The sequence below is a fragment of the Tetrahymena thermophila genome (assembly GCF_000189635.1).
Source record: "Tetrahymena thermophila SB210 genomic scaffold scf_8254406, whole genome shotgun sequence".
NCBI lineage: Eukaryota > Ciliophora > Oligohymenophorea > Hymenostomatida > Tetrahymenidae > Tetrahymena > Tetrahymena thermophila.
Genome location: NW_002476188.1, coordinates 363,303 through 374,864, shown reverse-complemented (window position 1 = coordinate 374,864; position 11,562 = coordinate 363,303). Strand labels below are relative to the sequence as shown.

Here is an 11,562-nt window from a genome sequence, read left to right as displayed (position 1 = left end):
TTAATTATTTATAAAGCTAATAATTTATAATCATAAAATTTTATTTTTATAATTCAATCAATCAAGTACTCTTCTTATCTAATTTTTATTGATAAATAATGTATTATTGTTGTTATTATTATTATTATTATTATTTTTTAACTTATTTTAAAATGTTTTTGTTGTTGTTATTAATTTGGTTTTTACTCTTATTCCTTTTTTAAAATAGATTCTATAAATTATGGTATTTTTTCTAATTAAAATATCAATGTTCTTTCATATTATTGTCTTCAACAAGATTGTAAAAATCTTCACAAAAGTAGAGGAAAATTTAGCTACTTTATGAACAAAAATTGTTTAGGAAAAGTTTATCTTCTTCGCTAGACTGCTAGAGAATTATACTCTTAATTTTATCATAATCTAATAGCTTTATTGATATTAAAAAAAATGAATATATGTTTATAATTTGATTAAGAATGAATTTATAAATTAGTAAATTACCTATTCATCACTGTCATATATAGGTTGCTTTGGGAGCAAAGAAATTATTTTTTATTAAAATATATTAAAGCATGTCTACATTATATTTTCTAGAACAACTATTTCATCATTCTTTACATGGAATTTAGGGATTGGGAACGATCTTTTGTATTGCTCGCTGCTATTAAATTATTAATATTAAGCTTAATTATATACTTTTAGAGCATCATTTAAGCTGAGTCCAACACGAGAGTAGTCTTCAGCTAATTATTATTTTAATGAAAGAGAAGGAGGATTTTTTTAATATTGCTTCACATAGTTGTTGTTATTTGTTAGGATAGTACCTTCATCTAAAAGCACAAAAATATGATCAGGATTACTCTCAACTAAATCCTAGCTGAGAACATATCTTCCACTTCTGTTAATACCCAGAATTATAGGTTAAGGTGATCCCAGTAATCCCATTAGATTTTCAGGGAGAGTGTAAACAATAGGATAGGGCCATTAAAAAGGCATAATTAAAGCTTCAAAGCATGCACTTATTTAAATAAAAAAATAATTTAATTTTTATTATCAACTTAATTCTAATTTTTCATTCATTTATTTATTTAATTATTATTTACAATTTTTAAGATAAAAACATTTTAATCTTAAAGCTAGTTTTTTTAAATTTCAAATTGAAAATTGGACTTTATTGAAACAAATTTAAACAAAAATTAATGAATTAAAAATTATTTACATTGCTTTTGTCAAAAGACAAAGATTTGTGCTTACAAAAATAATATGCTATTCCTACAAAATTGCAAATAGAATGAAAAGGAAATTTTGAAAAGATAGACAACTGATAGGGCCAATCAAACTCCAGCTAAGCGATTTTTTACGGAAGTCAGGATGGCTGGGTAAATTGTATTGAAAGAATCCTTGCTAATCCATGCTAAATTTATACTCCTTTCCTAGTATTCTAAGCTCTGTTCTTTACCATTGTTATAAATATTATTCTATATTTTTACTGATATGTAATTGAACTGAGTCGCTATCTATTTTATCTAGCTCAGTAAAATTATCTGCATTCAGCATGACGAATTGTCGTTCCACCTTAATCGAGTCTTGAACGATTTAAAGCAAACGGCTTAATAGGTCATAGAATGGGAAGTAACTTACAAAGCAAAATATCTTTTGAACCCTCCAATAGCTTTTCTTTTAAGTATCGTCATCGCTGGTCTTAATTTAATTACAAATAATTGTTAATAAAACAAAAAATGTAATTTATTATTCATACAATTTCGATGAAATCTCGAATCTACAGGCAGGTAAAGAAAAGAACTTTATTAGGGTTTACAATCTTCAATAAGTCATTCTTTTGTTTTTCTACTTAGACTTGCTTAAAATTCTCTTGGCTGCGCATTTTAAAAAAGAAAAATTTATCATTCATACCATGCTTTGTTGGAGGAATAATTATCTATTTAATTTAACCCATATCACCATCTATTTTCTTAACTTCTAACCCATAAGGAAATGCATATTCTGAAACTTGCTTTTTCACTATTCTGTTTAAATTAATATTTTTATGTATTTATTGAATTTGAATTTGGATTTTACTCGAAAGGGTCATTCTTGGATTTGCTAACTCTATCTGAGTAATTATAAAGAAGCTTTCCTGGTAGTAAGACTCTATCAACTCCCATTTTATCAAATTCTTTCACATCATCTTTATCACATCCCAAAACAAAAAAATGACTAAATGGTTAATACATATCAGCGTCTTCTGAGCATTTGGGAGAATTGCTTCCCGATGTACTTTCACTATAAACTCCTGAAACCATACTTTCTTTAATTTCTATAATATCTTCATCTTAAATTTAATTGTTTCTCAAGCTGCCTGCCCCATTTTGTGATGTCTGATTTTAACTTCCTAAACTTGTTTAGCTTTCTTATTGCTTTTAATTATCAAAAGTATCTATTCTAGGAGTAGAAGATCCCTTTTAGCGAGTGCTTTGCTACTAATTGTCTGATTAATTAGTGTTAATAATACCATTTGATGAAACTTTCTAGCTGGTAGGAGTTAACTAGCTATTATTCGATTTTAAATTACCATGATGATTATGATAATGTATCCCTTTAGGTTAAAAGCTAATTCTCCTTGATGCTTTATCTGACATACTTGAAGATTTTTTCTTTCTAACTTCAATAGAGTTTAGCTCGTCTTACTCAACCTATTAATAGCAAATAAATTCATTCATTCATGAAATTTAAATATTTTTGATGCTATTTATAGAAAGTGATTCTTTAGATTTAAATTGTTTTATTTATTTTTTTGTTACAGGAGCAAATTGTGCAATTAGGGATATTTAGTCATCTTAAATTTCCTAAACATAAACAACTTCCTTAGAATTCTTAACAATTAAATACATTTATAGCGAAAACAGGTATTTTTTTTAGGAAGTTAATATAAACAAAAGAAAATCATTACAAAAAATCATCGATTAATTAATTTATTGATAAAATCAGGCTTATTTGATTTAAAAAATATCAGAAAGCAACAGAAATTATGCTTGCTATGAAATCTTGAACAAATAGAATTTAAACTAAATCAAATTAAACATTCTAAATTCAGACTTGATGAGATAATTTTCAATAAAATCTTAGCAAAAAATTGCAAAAATATTTACCTCATTAAGTTTTATGTGAAATAAGCTATTCTTATCTTCATTTGTTAAAATTCTATCAGCATTATAATTCTTGTCAATATGCATTTCATTACACTCATCTCCTTATTCTGAAACACATGGAATAGAGCATGTGCTACTTTCCATAACTTTGCTTGTGTATTTAATTGCAACAATACTTTTAGCTATAGTCTTCAATAAGGCAGGATCTGTAATAATAAAGTAATTAAAATAAATTTAATATCATTTTAATAGTGATAAACTTATATGGACAAAAGATTATAACATAGTAATGAAAAAAATAAGGAAGTGCATAGATTAATTGTTTATTTATTTTTCAATTAATAATGAATAAAATCAATTTATGCAAAAAGAGTGTTCATTTATTTCGATAATACTTTAAAAACAAGATAAAAAGTATTGTTTTAATTGTGCTATTTTATTAAAATATCTAATGAATTTTAATAACTTTATGATTAAATTTAATTAATTAATTAAAATTCAAAGTATTTTTCAAAGTTATTTAAGTATTTTGCACCTAACGTATTTATTAATTTTACTAAGTATTTTTAATATTTTGTTATTAATCTTGAATGGGAATCAATCAATGAACCTGTTGTTTGCTTTATCTCTTTGATTACAAATTAAAATACTATTTTAAATCTATAATGTGTTCATTCATTTTACTAGTTTTTTTCTATCTGTTCTACGATAGAAATATTTTTAAGATACTTTATTTTAAAGCAAATTCTTATACTCCTTAACATACAAGTTTATACAAGATATCCTCTATTTTTATTACCTAATTCCTTTTGATATTGGGCTGATTTCATGATATTTGAAAGATCTTCTTCCACTACGCTTAACATAGTCCTTTGTATTTTAGGTGATTCAAGAAAACTTGAGTTTTTAAGCACTGAAGAATCGACTTTTAAATTGTTATTTCTTCTTCTTTTTTCTGAATTTTACCAACTTATTTCATCGTTTTATGCAATTTAGCTTCTTTCTACTGACCTTTATAAAGGTGAATTTGATTGATCATTTGCTAAATATTTAAAAAAAGTTAATGAGGGAGACAGATAAAAGTGAATTAATTATTGACAGTTTAATGTTTTAAAGAACAGGTTATAATTTAAAAAGGAAAGCATATAATAAACAGATGTAAATCAAATAGGATTAAAACAAAATAAAAAGTTTAATCATACTGCTTTTATTTTGAAGTATACTCTCTTAATAATTTCTTTCATATTCTTGATGCTTGAGTTCAGATTCTTCTAGCTTGGTTAGATCAATCATACTTTTTATATTATAAATCTATTCGTTGTGTTATTTATCACTATTTTTTGATTGAGCAGCTGTCGTTGTCGAACTTCCCTTTGTATTCTTCAAAGGACTATTGCTTTGAAGATCTTTGATTTTTATTTGAAGTTACCTTTCACTTTCCTTGCTTTTAAATAGAGATTCCTATAACTCTCTTATTTTAAGATTTTATTATTAAATGGTTTCTCTAAGCTTATTCATGTCTTTTGCCATTTCATTGTTCTTCTCCTATTCGAACTTTAATTGCTTTTTATAATTTAAAAGTGGTTCGAAATATGAAGTTAAAGAATTCCAAATATTTTGCTATCATTTTGATAGAAAATTGCTATTTTTTGTGCTACTTGCTTATACTAATTGAAGAGAGAGTCTTAACGCAAACAAAAATATTAGTAAGCTTATAATGCAAAAGTTGAATATAAACAAACACAACCAAAAAAGCTAAGTATTTTGAATTGAAAAATGCTATGTTAAATACCTTTTTAAGTTGTTCAATCATGCTCTTTAATCGTGTTACATGACCATCATTCTTTTCAACTAAATTTTACAAAATAGAAATTTTGTTATCTTTGTTTTTAATATCAGTTATATAGTCAGCCATTTCCTAAACCTCAAAGATTATTCTGATTTTAATACAAAATTTTAATAATTTCGTAATTATCTTGTTTGATTTGTTATTTATTTTTATGTGTATATAACTCCTCTTTTTTTTCTAAATTTTATTCTATCTATCAAATTATTTATACGCAAAAAAAAATATGAAGATAAATTATTAGTCAATCAATTTATTAATTATTTTCTGTATCAACAATATAAGATAAATATTAAATAAATTAATTAATAAATTGCTTGCGTTCAAACTAATATTAAAATTAATACAAATGCCAATACCAATTACTTTTTAATGCATTCATTCCTTATCTTTATCTTTAGTCTAGCATATTTATTTGTCTTAACTAAAAAAACTTACAAAGTATTTCATTTTAACACCCAACAAGCTAATCAAAAAATACTTAAAGAAATAATTGAATAGAAGAAATTTTATGAATTGAAAATAAACCTGATAATTCAATAATAAATAGTTCTAGATTATTTTTAAACACTTAAAATTGGCAAAATAAATTATGATTTATCTAAACACAGCTCATAATAATTTTAATGTTTATAACCTCTATTTTAATGATTATGTACTTTCAAAATGCACTAAAAAAAATAATTAATTAAATTTTACTTCAATCAATCTATTCTATTTAAAAATTAAAATAACTTTCATTTGATATGCTTTTATCCATCAGAATTTTTATTAAAAAAGCAAGTATTTTATTTGTTAAAATTATTTATTTTTTAATTATTTTGCAAACTTAAAAATATTAATTTGTGATAAAAAAATGAAATTAAATTATTTTCTTCTGATTTTATTAAATTTAATGATACATTTAATTACAATTTACAATAAAAGATAATATGAATTACAGTGAAATAGATAAATTGAATGATTCATAATTCATTTCTTATTTAACTTTGAACACTTTTTACCCTTTTTAATTTAAATATTTTTAAAACAACTTTCAAAAATACTTTTTTCTAAAAAGTTTATTTGCAAAAAATAAAATTTGTTTTCATAAAATGAAAAATCAATACAAACTTATAAAAGGGAATTTATATTTAAATGGTTTTGAAGACAAATTATTTTGCTTTTTAAAGTGGAAAAAGAATTAGATTTAAATTTATACTAAATTTTCCTTTTTATTTTTGTATAAGTTATTTAATCACGTTTTATTAAATTTTATCTTTCTATTTTAAACGAAAAAAAGTCTTATGTATAGATATATAGATAGATTATTTCAAATATAAAAAATTAAAAGAAAAAAGAGTAGATATTTTGTGTTTATATATATTGTTTGTTTCAAATTTAATCACAATTGAGGATTAATTTTCAATTTTATGAATTTTATGGATGAAATAAATTAATGTATAGAATAGAGTATAAAATCAAATAGAAAAAAATACTAAATAAAAATTGAACCTAAAATAATCCAAACAAATATTTTAATTACAGGTTTTAAAACTATTTACAATTGAATTTACAATATTTAAAAAATATATAAATAAATTATTCATTCATTATAATTTGCGTCCATTAAAAATTGTAAAACAAACATTTATTGCTGCAGATTTAAATTTTTAAGGTGATTACAAAATAAATAAATTTTCTGTTAACCCAATAAAATTTAAAATCCTCTCAACTAACTGAAAGCAACTATCATAAAAGCAAAATATCATATTTAGTTTATTTGTTTTGATTCATAGATGTATAAAATTAATTTAAAATTTAAAAATATCAAGGTTGTAATATATTGAGTAATCTAGTACATTATGCTTTAAAAATGGTAGGAAAATAAGTAGAAGAAAGCTAGTTTTAGCCAGAGTTATCAACAAGTTTATAAATAGAACAAAAAACCAATTATTTATTATTTGGAAAAATAGAAAAGAAATTAATTTTTATAGTCTAAGTTTTTAATAAAAAAATAATTAATAACTAGTTCGTATTATTAATTAATATTAAATTAAAAGCGATTAATCAGACTTTAAAAAATTTTAATCACAAAAAATAATGGGTTAAGGAATAGGTTGTAGCTTTGGTGTTGACTAAGCATTAGAAGTAAAAGAAATGCTATTGAAATTAGATGAAATCAAGCATTACGAGAAAATGAAAACCTACAAAGGAATAAAAAGTATTTACAAAAATTTACCTGATTTGATGTATAGACTTTATCCAAAAAACTTTGAAGACTTCAGCCGTATTATGGCTTCTTGCAAATAGTTATAAACTCCAAAAAATTTCTTCTTTTCTTAGTTAGTATACGCTATTTGTCTTATTTAATTAGAGGATTATAGCAAAGGGGAAGATATTTTAAATGGGCTTATCCTCAGATATCCTACTTTCTCTCATCCTTACTTCTATCTTGGAAATATCTAGTTGATCAAAGACTCTAGAAAAAATGCTTCTGAGTTCTACTAGCAATGCATAAAAGTAGATCCATCAAACAACGAAGCCATGCTATTATTAGAGTAGTGCAAAATTAAATTTTTTGATCCTCTATACGATGACATATTAGAAAAACCACCAAACTTGTAGCAAGAGGTAAAGCAACTTGAGTTAATAGCCCATAAAATTAACAAGGAGGATAAAAAATGCTTTTAAGCATTTCATATAATTTCATCAAACTATCAATCCTAGTCTTCAATTGTTGAGTGCAATAAATATCTCAAAATGCTTCCCAATTGCTATGGTGCTAACATCAAAAAAGGCTAAATATTTATGACAAGATACGATTTTGATAACGCCCGTTCATGCTTTGAAAAAGCTATGGAATTAAAACCTCATTCTTGGGTTCCTCTTTCTTCTTTTGCTATAATATACTACATTCAAAATGAGTTAGAAAAATCTCTACATTACTGCAATAGAATTATTGAATCTTAGGCTACACTAAATGAGAGCAACAAGAGAGCTCTATAAATTGCGATCAAAATCAAGATTCTATGCTTATAAGCTCTTGGTAGAGTAGATGAGTCATTAAATGTTTGCAATACAAATCTTCAAAAAAGTAATTATGAAAAAGACTTCTTGCTTTTAAAAAACCAAATTTTAGTTATAATGGAAAAATATAAAATGTCTCAAATAGTTCAACAACAAATAGAAATATAAATGAAAAAGCAAGCCCACCTGAGAACAGTCTAACTTATGTTGTATGCTTATGAAAAAAGTATTAAAGACCATATGACAATGAACCCTAAGGAATTAACTTTTGATTTGCATGTAATTGACTGACAATCATAAAATTTCTTATTAGCCAATTTGATAAGCAAAAGTAATTTAAAAAAATAACATAAAAGAAATTTTTGAAAATTGATCTAGCAATACAGTAACACAAAATAAAAAGTTATGCATCAAATTAAAGTGTTAAAAATTTCTCTTCTAAAAAAGATGAAATAAACAAGTAAATAAATAACTACTTGATAATCAAAAAATATTCAAATACATTTATACTTAAATCCCAAAATCCTATTTATTCAATATAATCAAGCAATCTATTTCTTTATTCTTATTCACATAATTATATATTTATATATATATATTATATATTCGTATTCAAATTTTATCTTAAATTTTATTTTATCAAATCAGGTTAAAAATATAATTAATTTCTTTAAACACTAAATAAAATTTATTGAAAAATAAAATTGTGGAATTGTTTTGATTTTTGTTCTTAATTTAAAAATAATAAATTTTGAGCTAGTAGATAATTAAATTTTTTCAATTTCTCTTTAAAAAAACATTATACAATGCTTTTAAATTTTTATTTTATGAATTTGATACATAAATTATTTATTATTAATTTTATGTATTCATAAATTTTATATTATTTTTTTAATAAAAATATTTATAATAATAATTACATGAAAGAAATAAAAAACTACTAAATAAATAAAATTAAAATATTCAGTTATTGTTCATGTATGTAGCCTTGAAAAAGGCAGTGTCCTAGCGTGCTATATATATAATAATCAATTAAAAAAAATAATTTAACTTTGGAAAACAAATATCGAATTTTATTGAATTATTTTTTTTTTAAGTAAAATATTTTTTAAATGAACTATTTGTGTGATTTTGTTTCAAATTTATTAGGATTTTTAGACTCTTTTTTTTACAATTTTAGACACACATATTTAGAATTTTTTGTGCTATTAAAATTAAAATAAGAATAAAATTTATTCCATATTTAATATTTAGAAATCATTGTTTTTTTTTCAGCCTCATAAATTCACTTAGCAACGACTTACTTACTTATTTACTTATTTTTTTGTAAAATAGTTATTAGAATAAAATAACTAAAAAAATCTGAAGTATACTAAACTAAAAAAAGCTTTTGAGTGAAATATCTAAACCAACATAAATTAAAAAACTAATTATTATTTTTAAGCAAATAACATATTTCAAAGAAAAGGAATAAACAAATATGCTTCCAAATACATAATAGATTTTCTAAAATATCTAAAATCAAGAACCAAATCAAATTGGTTTCCCTTCTATGTAAAGAGGTATACCTAAAACCTAAACTTAGTAAATAAAATCCTACAAAAGAGTTATTGAAAATGTTTATGTAAGTGATGAGGAATTAAGATAAGGGGAAGGAGATTTTGATCTAAATCTTAAAAAGGCTAAGTATTTCATGTAATAGGACAGCTATAAAGATGCAATAGATAGCTTAAAAAAAGCTATAGAACAAAATCCGAATCAAATTCAACCTTATTTATTACTAGGCGAGTCATTTAGATCCAGCCAAAAATTCGAAGAAGGTTTAAAGTATTTTGAAGAATTGGAGATAAAAAATCCAAAAATTGATGTAGTTACTTCAGAAAAAGCTAAGTTTATGTGTGAACTTAATAAATTCTAAGAGGCAATCGAAATTTTTAAGGAGATTGAAGAAAAAAATCCTTCAAATAATACATTTTTTAGTTATTGGGCTTTTGCACACAACTGTATCAAATAGCATGATTTTGCTATTTATTACAGCAGAGAAGGGTAAAAGGCAGATCCATATGATTGGTTCGCTCCTTATAATTTAGGTTATGCATTCCTTAAAAAGAATAGAATAGGCACTGCTATTTAATTTTTAAATGAAGCTTAAGAAGTAGAAGAAAAAATAGAAATATCACTAGCTCTTGGACAAGCTTATCTAGAAAATCAAGAATTTTTTATTGCAGAAGATCTATTTTAAAGAGCAATAGACAATAACCCTAGTTGTAGTTATTTGCCATATTATTATATGGCAATAACTTAAAAATAACTTAAAAAATATGATGAAGCTTTTGAGCACATTTCTTTTGCAGATGATTTAAATCCTAATAATGAAGATATTCAAAAGTTAAAAGCTGAAATTGAAAGGTTAAAATGAGATAAAGCAATCAATTTATTATTTAATTATATTTTATATAAATACTATTCCTCTCCTATCAAATCAAGATTAAAAAAAAATTGAATTACGAACAAAGATATACTGATTTCTATTATTATTTGCTAAAGAAGGTATAAATTGTTGATATGAATTAATTAATGTTTATATCTTTAAAATTTCTTTTTTACTGTATAAAATTAAGGTATTTTTTTTTTAATTTATATGATAATGAATTACTAACAAAGATATACTGATTTCTATTATTATTTGCTAAAGAAGGTATAAATTGTTGATATGAATTAATTAATGTTTATATCTTTAAAATTTCTTTTTTACTGTATAAAATTAAGGTATTTTTTTAAAAATTTATATTATAATAAAAGCTTAAGAATGTAAAAAAATTGTTATAAATGAAAATAATGTCAGATATCAAGTATAAATTTTTTGTTAATAATTTTCATTCTTATATTTATCTTGGAATAATCTTAAATATTAAATTGATTAATTCAGCTAATTGTAAATAAGATTGATTATAGTTTACTTATTGTCATCAAATCAAATACTTTATTGAAAATATTAAAGAAATATGAGAAAATTAATTAATTTAAAACTTATTTATTTTTTATTTTAATTATAAAATTAAACAAAATTGTAATTTGAGAAACTATAATTTTAATGAGATATGTATTGTGAATAATAAATTAAAAAAATTTTTGGCAGTTATTATTGCTTTATAATAAATAAAAAATTTGATTATGAGATTTTTAAATAATAGACTTAGTTAATATTGATAAATAAACATGTAAAACATATAATATATGTTTGCTCTTGAATGTATTGATTGTTGTAATAACCATTAGAAATCAGCTCTTATACTTTTTAACAAAGTACTTAGTCTGCATATTTTTTATAAATTCTTAGTTTGAGGATTAATAAACTACCTCGCATGCATACATACATACATATATACTAAGTTATAAATTAGATTGTATATTAATAAATTAGCAAACTAAATTTTGTCATAAATTGAATATCATTTATTTTATTAAACATACCAAATAAAAAAATTGAACAAATTCAACAAATTTATATAAAAATTTTAAGGTTGAAGTAGATTTTAGCTAAGCATTTAGTTTGAAGCTGTTATTGCATATAAAAAT

The 11,562-nt window shown here is 22.8% G+C and overlaps 3 protein-coding genes across 3 annotated transcripts; 2 read left to right on the top strand and 1 right to left on the bottom strand. All coding sequences in view use genetic code 6, as the record gives it.

Annotated features, from left to right (window-relative positions):
* Window positions 1-244: 244 nt before the first annotated feature.
* Window positions 245-5,043, bottom strand: TTHERM_00245570 (DENN (AEX-3) domain protein; the record flags this gene model as incomplete). Its single annotated transcript, XM_001023786.2, has 9 exons — window positions 245-406; window positions 481-997; window positions 1,199-1,680; window positions 1,739-2,006; window positions 2,059-2,672; window positions 3,129-3,334; window positions 3,928-4,170; window positions 4,331-4,691; window positions 4,921-5,043. The coding sequence occupies 9 exons, from the start codon at window positions 5,041-5,043 to the stop codon at window positions 245-247; spliced, it is 2,976 nt and encodes a 991-aa protein (XP_001023786.2).
* A 2,013-nt stretch (window positions 5,044-7,056) lies between these two features.
* On the top strand, window positions 7,057-8,274 carry TTHERM_00245560 (tetratricopeptide repeat protein; the record flags this gene model as incomplete). Its single annotated transcript, XM_001023785.1, has 1 exon — window positions 7,057-8,274. The coding sequence occupies one exon, from the start codon at window positions 7,057-7,059 to the stop codon at window positions 8,272-8,274; it is 1,218 nt and encodes a 405-aa protein (XP_001023785.1).
* A 1,189-nt stretch (window positions 8,275-9,463) lies between these two features.
* On the top strand, window positions 9,464-10,402 carry TTHERM_00245550 (tetratricopeptide repeat protein; the record flags this gene model as incomplete). The annotated part of the gene is made up of 1 exon (XM_001023784.1): window positions 9,464-10,402. One exon carries the CDS (start codon window positions 9,464-9,466, stop codon window positions 10,400-10,402), a length of 939 nt encoding a protein of 312 aa, XP_001023784.1.
* Window positions 10,403-11,562: the final 1,160 nt, after the last annotated feature.